The 19,437-nt window shown below is 34.3% G+C and overlaps 1 protein-coding gene across 1 annotated transcript in view; it reads right to left on the bottom strand.

Moving 5' to 3' along the window:
• LOC139116263 (uncharacterized) overlaps positions 1 to 19,437 on the bottom strand; it is a 138,247-nt gene that overhangs the window by 93,251 nt on the left and 25,559 nt on the right. Inside the window, 16 exon segments of the mRNA XM_070678856.1 lie at positions 219 to 389; positions 1,222 to 1,382; positions 2,410 to 2,563; positions 3,543 to 3,714; positions 6,533 to 6,580; positions 6,900 to 6,961; positions 8,575 to 8,724; positions 9,188 to 9,400; positions 9,597 to 9,719; positions 10,387 to 10,527; positions 11,135 to 11,279; positions 13,646 to 13,681; positions 16,374 to 16,558; positions 17,209 to 17,304; positions 17,829 to 18,011; positions 18,610 to 18,753. Of these exon segments, the coding sequence (XP_070534957.1) occupies positions 219 to 389; positions 1,222 to 1,382; positions 2,410 to 2,563; positions 3,543 to 3,714; positions 6,533 to 6,580; positions 6,900 to 6,961; positions 8,575 to 8,724; positions 9,188 to 9,400; positions 9,597 to 9,719; positions 10,387 to 10,527; positions 11,135 to 11,279; positions 13,646 to 13,681; positions 16,374 to 16,558; positions 17,209 to 17,304; positions 17,829 to 18,011; positions 18,610 to 18,753 (2,184 nt within the window).

Below are 19,437 nucleotides of genomic sequence, written 5' to 3'. Positions count from 1 at the left end.
CTTGATTTAAAACTTGCAAAGAATTAAATTTGCCCACAATAGGATCCTGTATTCTACAGCTAAGTATTGGTTATTGGCACTTTAACCAATAAACTGTGGTTCATGTAAGAAATCAAAATACACATCACACTGCTAGTATCAGGTAGCAAGAACTGGAATGCTAAGCAAGTCTTCACTCATTTGAACAGATAAGTTGAATAACAATGCACATAACTTACATCGCCAAGGTTTAGCAAAGATGCAGGCAAAGAAGAGACACTTGTCCTTCTGTTTCTACTTTGTCCTCCAGTGACACTGGACATGCGACTCTGGGTTCTTCTACTGACATTAGCACGGCTTTTGTCCTTGTCTACGTCTGCATCACTCATTTCACTCTTTGTTGCTGTATCCTATGTCATAAGAAAATATCTTTTAAGTTTTTACTCATTTTTATTTAACTTCCAGACTTGTTTATGATTGTGAATGGCAATTGCAATTGATTACAATGTGGGATCTGCAACTCATTTAAAATTATTTCATTGCTTAAAAGCATTTGCAACATTAAAAAAAATTAAAATGTGCATATGTACATAGTAGATTGTCCTTGTATGCCTGCATAATGGCTTTGGACACTAAAAAATTGAAACAAAATGGTCACCTGGTGTGGCCATATATATTGGATCATACTGAGACACAAATTTATGAGCATAAAGACGTTACAGTGTATTGTACTTGTGCCAAGTTTGAAAGAATTTGTTCAATACATGTCAGAAAAACTGTGAGATGCACAGATGCGCACTAGGAAGACTGGACAGACAGACCCCTATTGATAAATTCCTATGGACTACATCAGTAGGAATTCATTACCAGTTTACCCTCTGAGCAATAATGATGTGCCACAGAGGCACATTGCCCTTGATGCAAATTTGTTGCTGTACATGTAAAGTTATGGGCTAAAGCAAAGAAATTTCAACATTTCCTCATGTTTAAGTTTCAAGAAATTCATTGTCAGAGGGCACATTGATAGTTTCGATATGATCTACATTTGTGTTCGGTTTCATAATATCTGTCTTATAAAATAAACATTACATCAATGAAAGATGATCATTCATTTTAATTTATCAATTGCATACCCCGAATCAAGTCAATCATAAAAATGATTGTTCATTAATCAAATATACATGGTAAAATATCCCTTTCATGTTTGACAATCACAGTTAAACAAGTGTTTTGCCATTTTACCTCAGCGGGTTGCTCTTCAACAGTAACAGTTGCACTTCTCACATGAGGCCTGAGTTCAAATATCTTGCTCAGCCAGATTTCCTCATATGTTTTCAGAGCACTTTCTATGGCTACATCTTTGACTGCACGTTGTACAATAGATCTCACTTCATCTACATGATCTGAAAAGCAAAATATTAGAAACTTTTTAGGGATCAAGCAATAAATCATCTCTGCATTCAAAACATGAAACAAACTTTTAAACAATGACCATACATTATATTTGAGCAGACAAATATTCTTACACTTCAGGAAAATAAAAAATAAAGTATACTTGTGAACCTTGTAGTAATTTATATCAATTATCTAGATAACCATGCATATGTAAATAATAACCTAGATAACCATGCATATGTAAATAATAACCTAGATAACCATGCATATGTAAATAATAACCTAGATAACCATGCATATGTAAATAATAACCTAGATAACCATGCATATGTAAATAATAACCTAGGTAACCATGCATATGTAAATAATAACCTATCCTTGTTAAGAAACAAAGGATCTGCATACATCAGAGATCTACTCCAGTCCTATATACCAACTCATACACTCCGTTCATCCACCAAGAAACTTTTAACATCTGCAAGCCACAAAATCATCACCTATGGCGGCCATGCCTTTACATACCCTGTATCAACACTATGAAAGGCATCACTCGACATCAGAGAATCCCAAAACTTGGAAATTTTCAAAAGAAAATACACGTTCTCCAAAGCATGTCAGGGTGGTTTAGCCATTGAGCGTCACAGAGCAAAGCACTGTTTTTGGATTCTGGCACTATATAAACTTTGCTGATTAATAGATTGAAAGATTGATCGATTGAAGATTTGTTCAAGCATATCTGAATACCATTAAGTTTCTCCTAGATGCTGTACCTCATTATGGAAATGTTTTGGGCATTCCTCTATCAATTGATGAAGTGAACATACACTTTATAGTACATTAATTCAATAAACTGTAAAACTTCTCACTTTCTAAACAATGTCCAGTAAGTGCATGTATGGGAATACTCTGTTGAACATAATGGAAGATAAAGAACATGGGCAATAGAAACTGCACTATGTTGCAGTAAACCTCGTGCAAATTTGTGTTTCTTCAATTTGATAACAAAGTGATTGCAATGACAGTGGCAATACTTACTATGTAGTCCAAGTTGTAATAACTGTCCCAAAGTCATTCTATTCAGACTATCGTTATCAATTTGTAGTATGACACCAATAACTCTCACCAACTGTTTCCAATGTCTTGGTCTCATGGCTGGATTACTCAGATCATCAATCAATGGTAAACATGCCTGTTGTACATACATTACACGAATCTTTGTAAATATGTATATTTTCAACTATTTCAAAATCAAATAACATCTTACCAACTACTGTACATCTGCCACAGAATTCGTATGTAGTAAACTGTAAAGAATTTGCATCAGAATTTTAACCAATTCTAGGTGACCCATCAACAGCATGTTTTGTGAGTGGTTCTGCATGTTTACTTTGTTACCTTTCAAGGGACCATTAGATAATTGCCAGGACAAGTTGGCAGACGCATGTTCTTGATTGTGCTTGACAAATTGTTGTGACATTGCATGAAAATGGTCAATACTTGGTCCATGTGAAGCCACAGTCAAGCCAAAATTATAATGATAAGATTATTATCAAAATATTGCAAATTACACAGTTGGATGTTAACACCATGTATGGCCCCCTGCTCCCCATGAAGTGATAAGCTCACCTAATGTCCCTATGCATACTTTACTGAATTTCACAGTAATCTCTAATTCTCATAGAGTAAGATACAGGACAATCACAGTATTAGATTGAAGTGATCAGAATATCCAATGTATACATGTTGCCGACATATAATGAAACACTTTATACATCATAACTGCACTTTTTCCAAGTTACTACCATATCTTTTCAAATTTAAAGCATATGTTTTAAGTAAAAAACATTACTTGCTTTAAATTCAAAGTGGTCAATCTGTCCAAATGTGCATTCTACCTTAACCCTTTGAGTACTGTAATTTTTTCCACTAAAATTTTACTGCCACATTTTACCAATCTTTTATGAATTTTTCTGAAATTGTTTGATAATTTTAGACCAAATGGACATCAAATTTTAATGGCTACAGTTTTTTATCAAAATTTTGACAAAAATCTGAGAAAAATTGACTGTGGTATATTTTATAAAGGGGAGATAAATTGACGTTGGCACTCAAAGGATTAAGTGAATGATAGGTTTATTGAGAATACAACCATATACACTAATGATTACCTGAATGATAAGTATGGAGTCTTGCATTCCCAGGTAAACATCCCATAATTGTACTTCTTCTGACAGACTATTGATCATGTCAAGTTGATCATTGGTAGCTTCACGTAGATATTTGGTGTTCATTTTCTGCCAGCGTTCTCTTTTCCATTCATTTTGTTGCTCTTCTACCAGTCTAGAATAATGATAGCAATATATCATTTACAAGATACCCAACACCATAACTCCCTAATGATTCCAGATATCCAGATATCAATGTTAGTTATAGGACTGTCTTTTCCTATCCAAATAAGTTTATTCATTTGGTATCATTGAATACAGATTTTCTATAAAATATCAAAAACTCTGGAGACTTAAAAAATAAACACTTAATGGCACTTTGCTACCACTTCAAAGACTTTAATTCCATGGATAAGTGATGTACGCTGGTGGGTGTAAATTGAGAATACTTGATCCCAAACAGATGAACACAAACTCCGGCCGTAGCTTTGTATGGCTTATTTATAATGCCCTCAGATTTCATCCGCGAATATGAATAAATGGAATTTGTTCAGAAATTTTGACAACACTTTTAAAAATTAACCTTTGAGAAATTGTGAAGTTGGCATTTTGCTACCACTTATGTCATGATGATTGAGCAAACAATCAAAATCACACATTAAAGGATCGGACCAATGGTTGCAGAAATAAAGACCACTGCTAGAAGACAATCTAAGATTATCTGTATTTCTATCAGCAGCAGCAAATGTAATGCACATGTTGATATATCTAGTGACAAGTCAGTTCATTATTGGAAATTCAACAGATACATAACTAATGGGCAAGTTTCATCCAATCTTACAATACCTCCTTGTATCACAGCATACCTCAGCAAGTTACACCATATCATTTGACTTCATAAAGCACTGGTTTGTCTCCTCAATAACAATTATCCTCCCGATTTGTCATGAATTTCACGTTGCATAGTAATTAAGGTGGAGCTGCACATTGCCAACACAATTTTTTTCAAAGGAATATTACTCATCAAAGATGACAAGGAAACCCCCCCATACTATACATTTTCAAAAAGCAGAGACTCTAAACTTCAGTATGGTAGCAATAGTTTACTCAAAGGATGAAGGGGGTATATATTTGGGGTAAAAAATCTCAATTTTGGTATTAATGATAAAAAATCAATTTAAGTAAAAAACTTGACAATATTTTCTGAAATGTAATATTTCACTTGAAATAAGAGTGGAAAAAAAGACTTTGCATTTAATCTATCTTCATTCTGGAATGGCATGGGTTGAAAAACTGACACTCAAAAAAAGTGAATTAAAACACGATTAGCAAAATTAAAATGCCTCTTATTCAATATGTAAGTACTTTATTGCTAAACAAAATAGTGGTTTTGTCATGTAGCATTTAAAGAACATAATATGAAAATTTTAGAAAATTTGACCAAGCCACAGTGGAGTTAAATTCTTTGGAAATCTTGAAATTGGGAGAAAAGAGAAGGCAGGAAATCAGGTGATTTGCATATATTTGCATAAATTACCACTTCTTTATCATGCAACTTATGACTGCTTGACCAGCTAAAAGGTGAACCCAACCAATATTTAATCTCGGGTAAACAAAAAAATTAAAATAGAATATAAATATTTGCAAAAACAGTGATTTTAAACAAAATACACTTTGTTGGGTGCAGCGCACCCTTAAATCTTTTCTAAAAACATCGCTCAGAAGATAAACACACAAGTTTTTCAGGTTACCAACAACAATCGCCATAATTATATGCCTTTCACACCTTTGCTATAAACATCACAGACATCCCTTTGCCATTGCTAACATGGCTATGCCACACAGCTAAACTAAGAATTACCTGTAACATCACAGTACTCTGGGACAATACACAAAGCACATCACAGTACTCTGGGACAATACACAAAGCACATCAGAGTACTCTGGGACAATACACAAAGCACTGAGAATCAGAGTACTCTGGGACAATACACAAAGCACATCACAGTACTCTGGGACAATACACAAAGCACATCAGAGTACTCTGGGACAATACACAAAGCACATCACAGTACTCTGGGACAATACACAAAGCACATCACAGTACTCTGGGACAATACACAAAGCACATCACAGTACTCTGGGACAATACACAAAGCACATCACAGTACTCTGGGACAATACACAAAGCACATCACAGTACTCTGGGACAATACACAAAGCACATCACAGTACTCTGGGACAATACACAAAGCACATCAGAGTACTCTGGGACAATACACAAAGCACATCACAGTACTCTGGGACAATACACAAAGCACATCACAGTACTCTGGGACAATACACAAAGCACATCACAGTACTCTGGGACAATACACAAAGCACATCACAGTACTCTGGGACAATACACAAAGCACATCACAGTACTCTGGGACAATACACAAAGCACATCACAGTACTCTGGGACAATACACAAAGCACATCACAGTACTCTGGGACAATACACAAAGCACATCACAGTACTCTGGGACAATACACAAAGCACATCACAGTACTCTGGACAATACACAAAGCACATCACAGTACTCTGGGACAATACACAAAGCACATCACAGTACTCTGGGACAATACACAAAGCACATCAGAGTACTCTGGGACAATACACAAAGCACATCACAGTACTCTGGGACAATACACAAAGCACATCACAGTACTCTGGGACAATACACAAAGCACATCACAGTACTCTGGGACAATACACAAAGCACATCAGAGTACTCTGGGACAATACACAAAGCACATCACAGTACTCTGGGACAATACACAAAGCACATCACAGTACTCTGGGACAATACACAAAGCACAGCACAGTACTCTGGGACAATACACAAAGCACAGCACAGTACTCTGGGACAATACACAAAGCACATCAGAGTACTCTGGGACAATGCACAAAGCACTGAGAATATAAAGTGTAGTGTACTATAACTTACCTGACAGTTTCCCAGACTTGTTTCAGATTCTTTAGTTCATGTCTACACCTAGAATGATAATAAATGAAAGATAATTATTATTTCTGAAATTATCCATGTTTTGGTTGTACTCTTCCAGCTATGAATGTGTAAGTTCTCTTGGCAACCGAATAACTTCCACGTAAATTGCTTGCAATATGGTTTTAAATGAGAATCATTTAGGCACATTCTTAAAGCATTTCAAATCAGTCATAGCTCTGCATATTAAAGGGCAGATTGATCAGCTGTGCATGTGCAAATTTTTTCATTATTTTACCCACAAGCCTAACAGAGATGATTAAGACTAAAGCAGCAAGATATATCTAAACATAGTATATTGACTGCTTACTCTGGTATGATGGTAAAGTTAACAACTGCTGTCTCCAAGAGTTCTTGTAGTTCAATCAGATCCTGCAGATTCAAAGTACATTATGGTTAGATGAAATCATCATTGTATAAATGTGAACAAACTATTACACAGAACTGACCAACACATGGCATTAATGTAAACACGCAACTGGAATGGAGGGGAAAGCGGGACCTTATTTTTAAATTATAATCTCTGTCAATGATTGAAAGTTTTGATCATGAAACCAAAAAAATTGTTTATCACAAAGTGAATTGATGGGTGTATGTATGATTCTGAATTTTATTACAAAACAACTGACGTGCAATGTATGATACATGGTCATGTCTTTGTATCAACTTCGGAAGAAATTGGTGGAGACATCTCTGAGAAAGATGGGCAAAGGACATGACCAAAACCATGAGAACCCTAGACTTTGACCACAGGCGCAATAATATTTAGGTTTATCTGAGTACGGCTCAAGATATGAGAACAAATTGCAAGAAAATGACCACACAGCAGCCATACAGTAATGACATTGAAAAACAAATCAATCTATATCTTAACACCACTGCAGAGTATAATCCTTATGCAAATTTTGAACAAAATTGAGAAAGGCATCAGCAGAACAGGTTGGTGGTACATATACTGTGCCCAATCCATTAATACCCACGACGTGTTCTACTGAGACATAGCCTGAATGGTATAAGCCCTATGATTCTACACACAGTTAACTATCTGATCACCTATGTACAAATAACAAATATTCTAAAGAAATGATGTGTAAGAATTTGAAGAGCTTTAAATTAGGTCATCCCTAAGGACTAAATCAGGTCATCCCTAAGAATAAACAATGCAAACATTGACAGCAATCAGACATGCAGTTTTAAAACAAACATTTGACCATATATGAAAAAAAATATCCTTAAAAAATGTAACCTTGAAACTTTGAAAAAATATTAACAAGATCATCCCAAGGTACCATATGAAAATAATCACAGAAGCTGGCCCAACAGTGTTTGTGTGCGATGGTACAAGTTGATGGTCATCTTTGGACATTTACCTATCTTTGGACACCAGACATGAAAAATAAAACTTGAAAGAAGACATGAAAAGCAAATTTCTCACATCATTTCATCAAAAATTGCATACATTAAACACCAATGCATGCCTTTAAAGGGAAAGAAATGGGAAGAAAAGAAAAATGGGATATTGTAATTCTCTAAAAAACTTGAGGAAACATGCAAAATACTGGGAAAGCTCCTACCGAAGCGATTACCAAATCTATAAAACCCTTACAAAAGGTAAAAAGTGAAGATAGTTAGCAATGAGATAAAGTCACTGATATCAGGTAGCATAACAAACTTCTATCACAACAACTTATTTCAATATTGTCTTATGCATTATTAATTTTCCTATACTACAGATACATTCAAAAGCTGACCATTAACATCAACCATACAGACAGCTGACTTGATGAAGTATAGCAATTGTACACACACCTGTCATCATGAATGACTCCTCTATGGGAGTGAAGATTCTCTATGCTGATTGATCATCTGTAGTAAATATGGCTTTCAGTCGTTTGGCTGAACGTATACTTTATGTAATGGAAATTAAGGTATACCAATCATAATATAGCTACCATGTGTAAAATGATTGGGTTTCTATCACTTACCTGGGCCTCACTGTCAAGTTCATCTAACCTGTTGGTGTAATCAGTGATGAGTTCATATGCTTGTTCAATGCTGCATTCTCTTGTATAAATCTCAGAAGCACATAGCCTTTGATTGAAGGTGTCAACTCTTTCACCAAAGGCTGCCAGATCCTTCAAGATAATAATTGAGAAAAATTTTGTTGATAATTTAAAAGAGCCAGGCAATCTTCAATCCCTAGTTCTTGAATCACTACTTATTGACAAGTGAGTGTTTCAGGATGTTAGTCCTTTTGATCTTCTTTGAAAGTTGTGTCATATTACAAACTGAAGAGAGAAAGCTGATTAAAACCTGTCCCTTTAATTGCTTGCAATCCAATTGATGCCATTGATAAATGTGAGTAACATTAATCCACCATCATCTCTGTTATAAACCTAAGTAGATTCTGCAAGTGAATGTCAATATTCATTAACGAAACAATACAATACCAAAAGAAACTTTGACTATGAGCAACAAATGAAGAAAGAGTGTAATCAACACACTGACAAGTTCAGTGGAAATCCAATTTTATGATATCATATGTCATTTATATGGGTTTTCTAGATGCTGTTTAAACAATCTGCAGTGAAAACTTACCTTTGTAATTCTATCAGCCTCTTCCTGAATTCTGGGACCTAATCTTTGTTTTGCCAATGACACTTTGGTTTTTAGGTTATTCCAACGCCCTGGTGCAGCATCAAACAACTGTTGTGTACTTTCAGGAAGTTCTTGCTTGTATTTTTTGATCAGCAAGACTGTTCTGTTCATGGCAGTGAATTTGCCATCCATTTCCTGTTGTTTTGCTGAGACCTGCCAAATTTATGATAAAAAATATTGACCTTAAAGTGTCAATCATAAAATGAGGTAAATGATTGAGTCATTTTATGTGATATAAGGAAACACTTCTCATAAACTCAGTTAAGTGTCCATACACTGCATCAGCTATCAATAAACATGTATACAATATACCTTCCAACATGGTATGAAAGAGGAAATATTGACATACCTCATTAAATAGTCTCATCATCTTCATGAATGAAGCGGTGTCTCTTTCTTCACCAGTAATACTCTCAATTTCTGGTTCTATGTGTTTCAAGAAGCTATCCAAGTCAAGCAACAGATCAGTCACCTGCATGAAATAATATATGTTACAAAGTACTCACTCTCAAGAGTATCATACAATCACTTTTATAACTGCCACAGCTGAAAATAACTTAACTTTGTTTAGATTATTATCAAGCATTGATAAAACACTGCAGACAACACTGCAGACAATCTAAACCTACAAATACAAAATTACCTACAAATAGATTTTCCTGTGCAATCTCATTTCTTTGAGGATAGTTGACTTGAGTAGAATTTCATGCAAAGAAACCTAATCTTCTGTGGATACAGTAGTGAGAAACAACAATATACTGGCTATTCCGTGTGCAGTATGATTTTACAAATGTTCTCACAAATAATTCCACTGTAAGGTCAAGAATACAGTTGCAGATATAGTTGTATAGCAAGAAACTCTCCTCACTACTAACATAATGCCAAAAAGGACCAGCTGCTATAACTTTTGATAATTTTTTTCACATATTTTTGTTTTCAGGTCAACCATAGCTTCTTGTTCTACTCCCCAAAAGATGTTGAGATACAAGTATTCAGCTTGTCAACTCAGCTTGTTGACGGATGAATTCTGATCTGGACTTGAATTTCATTGTACTTATACAAATGTAGATGCAATCATTCCCCCCCCCCCTTCTACTGTCTATGATGCAATGGTAGAGTGAAGTTAGAAGGCACCTTACCTGATCTGACAGGTATTTGGTAAATGTCCACATCCATCTGCTGGCATATGTTGTCAATACTTGTTTGATTGGCATCAAGTCGACACGTAACCAACCAACATCTTGACAATCTTGTAAATTTGCAATTTCATCTCTTGCTGTCTGTGGTTAAAAAAGGAATACATTTTGATGTATGATGAGTCACAGTTAAGCTGTACTTACAATGTAGTCTTGCCCTTGAATCAGCCGTGTCTCTTCAAAGTGTTGTCTCATAATGCTACTTACATTATACCATACCATTGGTCCAAGTGATATTTCACAAAGAATTTGATGAACATGTTAATGTTATTGGACTAATAGTAGACGTTTCATTTTGTATGAAAATCTTCAATTAGTCACCAATAAATTTGCAACATATTGTGTGCTGTAATTATTTTTATGGTGAATATTTTACCAAATTAAATTCACAGGATCATAAAGTTCTGAAATCCGTAGTCTGGGCTAAGTTAAAGTTGGAAATGACTGAAGGCTTTTGAGAAATGGTGCCAATAGACAGAAGGATAGAGAGACAGATAGATCATCAGTGGACACAGAGAGTACAGAATTGGCTCTGTGTAAGCAATGTTAGAGCTAAAAATGTTACCATAAGGAGGAATTACCAAAATTGAAAAACCCAGAAGAACATTATGATATAAAAGCCGAAACATCAGGCAATCACTGATTTACTGTTACACTTTAATATTCTTGATATCATTAACATGTTACTAACCTTGTATATGTCCACTTCAGCATCAAACATATCAAGTGTTGGTACATTGATGTTGTGTTCTCTGGATTTTTTGGGTGTCAGAAAGGATCTTTCAGCAGTACCCATTAATCCTGATGCTCCTATGCTGTTAGATGCTGTACTTGCTCTATAATTCATATCAAAATTCAAACAGGAGAAGCAAAGAACAAGATAAGACATTATGGTATTACTACATCACAGGGCCAGCAGCTGTAACTTTTGATGATTTTGGACTATTTATGTTGTTTCTAACACCTACTAACATTTCTTGTTCCATCCCTGCAGCATATTTTGATTCGCATTATTCAGCTTGTCAACTCAGCCTGTGCATTTGTAAAATGAATTGTCATTGTCGACAAATATATTCTGGTTGGACTAGAATTCAAGTGAAAATAGTGTATTTCACATGCAGGTTGACAAGCTAAACAGCAGATATTTCAACATGCTATTGTGAGTAGAACAAGAACTTGCTGAATTGCAAACAAAACTTATAGTGAAAAAATATCCAAAGTTACAGATACTGGCCCTTTAAAGAGATAGTCTGCTATTAAACCAACACAATTATGCTGTGTGGAGTCTTGAACAATATATTAGTGTTAAATGTGGTGACTCTTCCACTGTTTTATGTCGTTATTTCTAAATTGATATTAACAGCCAGTCTTCAAGACCAAATACCTTGGTGAAGGTACATTTTACACCAACCATTGAGGTTAATAGACCACTTCCCAAGCATATCGGCACCTTGATTGAAATTCCCATATTACACTATTATACATCTATGTGTTGCATAAATTTGCATGCATTACAGCAAGGAAGCGTTTGATGTAGCCTTTTTTAACTCTTTAAGTTTTGCAATGAATAACTGTGATACAAGTCTATACATGGTGTGAGGACAGCATTTTATGATTGTCATTACTGTAAGTGATTGTGAACTATGACATAGTCTGGGGCCTGTCTTCAGGTTTGGTATACACAACGCTTCAATTGGATTTGGTTGAAGCGTCGCATATGCATAACCAAGGACCTCTCCTAGACTAAGTAAGACACTACAGGACATTCATTGAAACTCCAGTTATGTTAGATAAACTTCAACTTCACAAAGTTTTATTGACCTGGATTCAGATCATTTCCTGGATACTTGTATAATAAGCATTGTACACTATACACTGTACACAACACAGTAGAGGTGGTGCAATAAAGCCTGATGAATAGTTGACTACATGAATTTGAAATGGGCAAGTGAGGATGTGAGCCTTACAGTATCATAACAACAATGCACTGAGATGTTTGCTGAAAACGGTGTCAAGTGACGAAATTCTTGCATGGAGAGGATGGAGAAAATCTCTTTGAAAATTGTTTTACCAATTGGTAGTTATGCAATATTGGGGTAAATGCAACAGAAGAGTTCTGAGAAGGCATTGTGTGAGGACTTTAAAATTGTGTGAATCCAATAACATAAAGGTATGAACACAGAGACTCATGGAGCAATTCTACTTGGTTCCATTCAATATTTCATGTATATCTGGATAATATCTGATGTGGTCACCATGACATGTATTTCTTTAAAGTGTTATTTAGTAAAGATACGAACAACTTGCCACAGCTTTTTATCCTCTTAAAAAGACGGTAATACACATACAATGTTACAGTTTTCTCTCACTTCCATCCATAGGAGACTAAGATGTTATAACTCATCCCATGTAAAGGACACCAAAGGGTACAACTATGTTGCTACATGTAAGTGTTCCATCTGTGAACCATCTTTTGATATGCAGCTTGCAGGTAAACCACTGGGCTAAATATCTTTGTAAATACATGTACTTTGCCATAGTCTTGCAAAGTACAACTGCTTCTTCACAAAACGAATGACAATGCCATTTTATTTTGCAAATTCTTCCCATATCAAGTTATTGACCCCATCTGCATTCATCTATTAAACAACTGGAATTTTAGTCCACAGGTATGAAGTTGATAAGGGAAAAGTGTCTCAAATTTTGAACTATTTTGTCTATTCCACAAGCTATATTTGACATGAACTTTTAGTGAAATCTTATCATATTCAATGATAGAGTCTAATGTTTGTAGTGGTATGTGAAATGCAATGAATTAACACTTAAATAGTGAGGAAGTGTATGTCGTCTCACCGATGATAAGCTACTGTATAACAAAACCTTTTCTGATCATCACATTTTGACTGAAAATGTGAATATACAAAATGAATTGAAATCTGCAGACAACTTGATAATTATCTCTCCCTACAATACAGACTGTGAAAGAAATGACAATCAAAAGACTTGTCTCATGGAAAATATGCAGATTACCAATAATGAATTCATTCCTTATGGTGTATTAATGACAAATGATGAAACCATGCATTAACCATACGGTAAGGGCAACTGGATTAATGAAAGCTTGATGCAATATAAATGAATTGGTTGAATATTTACATATCTATTATGTGTCTGGACTAAATATACTAACTGATGAACTTACCCATACATGTTAACATGACTACCCTGTGTCTGCGACCTTGGTATTGACATTGAGTCAGAAAAAAACAATAATGAGAATGCAGATGCTGTGCATATTACACATTAAGATGTGTGACATCACATGGATAGATATGGTAGGTCTTATGTACAAAATGATCTCTCATATGATCATTGATTTCAAGTATTTTTGCAATAAACCACATCCAGTGACGGTATACCATGATATTTTGACCAGTTCATGACATACATGCATGAACGATAGCGAGTGCATATACAGAATGAACTGGTCAAAACCCATTGGTATACACGTTGCTGGGATGGTTTATTGCTATTATATTATCATAGAAGTATATTGAAATTCTGGTGTGGAAAGTCAAAAGTGGAATTTTTCTCTAGCTGAGAGCTATCACTGATCAAACCATGCTACAAAATGCATATAGCATGATTCTTTTCACATCTTGACCAATCAGATCACTGTATTTCTGCCATCAATACACTGGTATGATATAATACACAATAAGGATGATGTCATACTTGTAAATGCAAACTTGTGGTGACATAGGCTTTGTTTAACCCTTTGAACCCGGCTCGGACATAAATGTCCGATGACGTCTTAGAGTACCAGGGGGTCAGGGTGCAAAGGGTTAAGAGCCTTGAAATTAAAATGTTTACACATTTGTTCAAACTTTCCTAAACAAAACTTTCAACATTTCTCCTAAGAAAAGCAAGAATAAAAATAAGGGATCACCGAGTAAATTTTGGTATTTGAAGAACAAATTATCTTAAATTTACAGATTGACTGAAATTCCCAATGGCCACTATCCCTATGTTAACTCCATGGTGAAAAATGAAATTTTTGATTTTACAGCAGCTTCAAAATGGGCCTTGGCAAGCACAGACCAAAAACTGAATTGGTAAAAATTTGAGAGTCCATATATCTGTCCCCCAGCCGCATTCTACTTGTCATTGTAATGCCTTAACCTGGAAAATTTATAACTAAATGTAAAATTTATTCTTAAAAGATTTATGACATGTTATCCTAAAAAGTGAGTTCTTTAAGACTTGATGACATGGATTCATTTGTTAATATATGTAAAAGTACAAATGAAATGAAAATAGAACAATTTTAAGCAAAATTTTGAATTTCCTGTACTGTCTCTAATGCTGAAAACCTGTATAAAATCAAACAAGGCTGTTTCCATGTGTTTATGTATTGATAACCTGATATAAAACATAGTGGTGTTGAACATTTTTTATGAAAATGCAACATTTACCTGAAGCCTACACCTTTCAATTGCTATGAATTTTACCATCCATTACTTTAATGTACACATGTGTTACATATCATCATTGTTACACCCTAAATTGCAACTACACAATGTTAAAATTCAAATATTAAAGTAATATTTCATTGATAACTGGTAAATCTATTTTAACAAAAGGTAAAACAGAAAGTACAGGAATTATGGTCACATCATAAATCAAGTTTGAATTGGATTGGTTAATGTATGGCATGGAATTGGAAATTGAGTTAAGATTGAAAAATGACATCCTAAAAATATAATATTGATTATCTTGTCTGATTTAGACATATCTCAGTATTGGATAATAGAGTGAAGGAAGAGTTTACACCAAAAATGACAATTTCAGACCCAAAAATATGTTAATTATCATGTCCGATTTAGATATGTCTTAATTTGAAAACAAAGTGAGCAATAACCCAACTATTGAAGCATATTGATAAGCAATATTCTAGAAGACATAAAATAGAATACAAACAATAACAGACTAAAAAGGACGTCTTACAGGTATCTATTTCATAGTTCATGAAATCAACATTGTTGATAATGGCACAATAGAAAATTGATCAACTCAGTCTAGGAAATCACAGATGGTATTTAATGCTAATCACAAGTAATCTAGGGAGTCATAGGTAGTAATCACCAGTAATCTAGAAGGTCAAAGGCAGCTTTAATACCAATTACTAAGTAATCTAGATAGTCATAGGTAATATTTCTCACTTCTCACCAGTAATTTGCTGAACCATTAGACTTGGTATAAACTACATAACTAGCAGTGCTATGGACTGTATTAGTTTATTTAAATTTGCATCCATCTATAATTTTTTTGCTATGAAAAAAATTAAGGCATTTCTTTATAAATAAATAAATAAACAAATCTTTGTGAAACGAACTAATGCCCACTTTTAAACTCTTAGTCTTAACAAGCGAAACATTTCTCATAGTTCTAGAACATGTGTCTGTTGATAGAAAGTTATGATCAGGCAAATATTGATATGAATATCACCATCAACATCTACATCCATCCCTGTATAATTTCAATCCTGTTTCAGAAGCACCATCAGGTGAAGAAATTTTCTACAAGATTGATATTCTACCTGTCCTGTGGGGTTTTTACAGAGCAAATCATCTCCAACACATGATACATGAAGTAATCACTTTGAGGAACTCTGTAGCAGTACTCTGTAGTGTTCTAAACAACATGCACAACTTATGTCACATACAGGTATCATGCAAATTAGGTTTTCATGGACCATTGTTATATCTATTCTGACAGCTTACATTTTTATATAATTTTAGATCAGATTCCTGTTGCCTACATTACCCGCGTTATACTCGTTGAAGTTTAGAAAACTTGATGAAGGAAACCATGCACAATAAGGGCCATGGTACTATTTTAACCTAGTAGATATTATTAGAATAACTTACCTGTCACTATGGGCTGATTTAATTGATCTGGCAGATGCTATTTCTCTCATGCCGGCAGCTGCATCAAGGTTGGATGGGTTTCTACGAGGGTTTGGTGTCAGACGTCCATGTAGGAATTCTTCAAATGTGGCACTGATGTCTTGAAGCCATAGGAATGTGTAGTTTGTAAACAGTTTCAATAATTCCTGAAATTTAAAGCAAAACTTTTTATCAGAAAGAATTATAACTGGTGACAATTTGTAACATATAATTGAACTGAACTAAAGAGGCCACATGTCATGAGATTTAAGCTGCCAAATGTATGGCTTATTAAATTTTGTTAAACAAACAAAAATGAATTTCAATAGAATCAATTATATACATATAGTTAGATATACATGCCAGTATAACACCTCAATTTGTCAATAAAGAAAGAAAGGTATGAACATAATAATATTAATATATCCAGAGACTAGATACAACTTCAATTTTCTTCCAAATTTGCTCTGTTTCATCTTTGTGTACTTATTGATGAATGGGGGTTTCACACATTTGGTGGTTTTTTCAACTACATGTATTAGCAGGGTTTTTGATAACAGTGATACACAAGTAAATGCAACCAGGCTGCTAAGTACTGCTTTACCAGTTTTTCTGCAATTCTGAAATAAATTACCTAAGATCATGAACCACAGGAAAAAAATGCATAAGTACTCAAAGAATAGAATTATATACTTTTCATGAATAGTTTTGACTGAGAATTGATAAGAGAATCCATCTCTATCTGTGAATATTGTGGACTATCTTCACAAATCCAGCACAAACCAGGGAAATATTGAGTCGTGCAGCCATGCCTTACCTTGCACTCTTCTCCATTTTCTTTGACCATCATTAATATTTGTTGTGTAAACTGATGTACATCTTCATCCATGGTAATGTACTCTTCATATCCATGCTAATGTGAAAGGTGTATATAAAACTTTGATGTGAAAGGCTACCACTTGTACAAATCAGTGAATATTTCAAGCATTAGAGGTCCAATGTCAAATAACAATAAGTTCTGTAAACACTATATTGTTTATACAAATACAGTGCAGAAATAATTAAACAATGAAAAATAACTAAAATCATACTCAACTGTACCTGTGTAATTTATTACTAATACTTTAATTTATGCTAGCAGAGTTGTCTTTTTAGGATAACATAATTCACAGGCAAAACAGTAGTTATATTAACAGTATAGTAAACCTTGATGGTCATATTCCATAAAGTACTCATTTCAATAGAATGTGCAACTTTAAGCCTTTACAGTACACAGTATACGATTACTATAAATACAAAGGTATATGGAACTCAATTATAATTCACAAGTGAATCGGTAGTGATGTTGACAGTGTCGTAAAACCTTGATGGCCAAATTCCATAATATACTGATTTCAATAGAATGTTGAAGTTGTTCAAGTCTGATTATCTATTCACCTTATCATCAGCTCCTAACATTCTAACCAATGATCCTCTAGCTCTAAATGCTGACAACCACTGCATTACTCTCTCCTGTACACTGACTACTGCTGTACTCTGGTCAAGGGGTGGTGTAAAACTCACAAAATTTTCTATCAGCTCCATGCGAATGGTCAGTATTGGCGTAATGGTTCCTTGTTTCTGCAAATCACAGCACAATAGGAAAAATTATAAATCCATGATTTTATCATAATGGCCTGGTTCTCCAATGAGTATGCCTTTGTAATAGTCATATGTGTATAACACCAACACAATGCACCATACCATGAATGCTGTCTGGTATCTGAGATGCAATATCTTTCTAGAATACAGCACATTTTCTAAATAGACATGAAAACAATGTTTTTTTTAACAAAGTATTACGGAACTCTTTATTACAAGAAGAGATCATAATCCAAAATTCAGTTGAAAGATTGGTCAGCTATAAACATTGTAAGGTTAAAATGTCAAAGTACTCATTTGCATCAAAGTCCTAAAATTAAAGTTACGATTGCCAATAATAATTTTCATATTTTTATTGGAAGTTCTGACTTGCTCTATGAAAAAATATTCCGCTTTTAAAATAGATGAACTCTGAGTTGGATTGCATGGCTGGCTATTCAAAGAAGGCACTGATCCAAAATGTTAAAATTTACATTATATGTTCTGTATATCTACTTGTTCTACAAAATAAATTGCATCAATTGCTACCTTTGTTTGTACATTTTGAGATTGTGATGAGATATTTATTATTACTTACCTCAGCCATGTTGGAATGTACAATGGTGTTCAACATTGATCTCAGACTTTTCACAGTTGTTTGTTTCAATCCATTTAATACCAATGCATCCATGTGTGCTACATACTCTTCCCATGCTGGTGAAGCTCTGCTTATCTCAACAGCCTGCAAAACACAGTGTCAATTAACATACCATTAGAATTCATTTCAAACAATGCTGTGATATTATCTGTACGTATTACGGTAGAATTATCTGAATTATGAGTAGTTCTCTTCAAGATAATTCCACAAGCTTTATAAAAAAAATCCAAATATTTACATCTCTGCGTCAACACATTCATATTTCAGAAAATTCAAATCCAATGCTGTCAAATATTTTTGCATATCATTTGTATGAGCATGGTAGAATGTGAAACAAATTTTGATCACTAATATGTAGGGACTACACTTTTACAAACTTTACAGGTGTATGATTTAATGTGTTGCTTACAGTTAGAATGCGTCTCACAGACAAATATTCTGACTTTCAATTTGTACAAGACTGTTCTAGTCTACTGCTTGTACTGACTAACTTTGAAGTTCTGCAAGTGAATGAAATTTTGACTGCCTTTGTTCAAATCCAAATGTAGTTTTTCCCCTTATAGTTAATATAAAGAAAGCAGCCACTTTGAATTTTAAATATGTGTATTAGTGTTCAGTTATTTGTTTCTCCAGTATCAAATGACTCTGTGAACCCTGATTTTCATTCTTGATTTTGAAAGATCACAAAGTTTATTGGGGAAAGGTCCAGTAAAAGTTTGTCTACAGTGCATCTTCTTTAAAGAAAGCATCATTGGAAAGTAATCACTG

Source organism: Ptychodera flava, chromosome 17, assembly GCF_041260155.1.
Source record: "Ptychodera flava strain L36383 chromosome 17, AS_Pfla_20210202, whole genome shotgun sequence".
Lineage (NCBI taxonomy): Eukaryota > Metazoa > Hemichordata > Enteropneusta > Ptychoderidae > Ptychodera > Ptychodera flava.
This window is presented reverse-complemented; position numbering and strand designations above follow the sequence as displayed.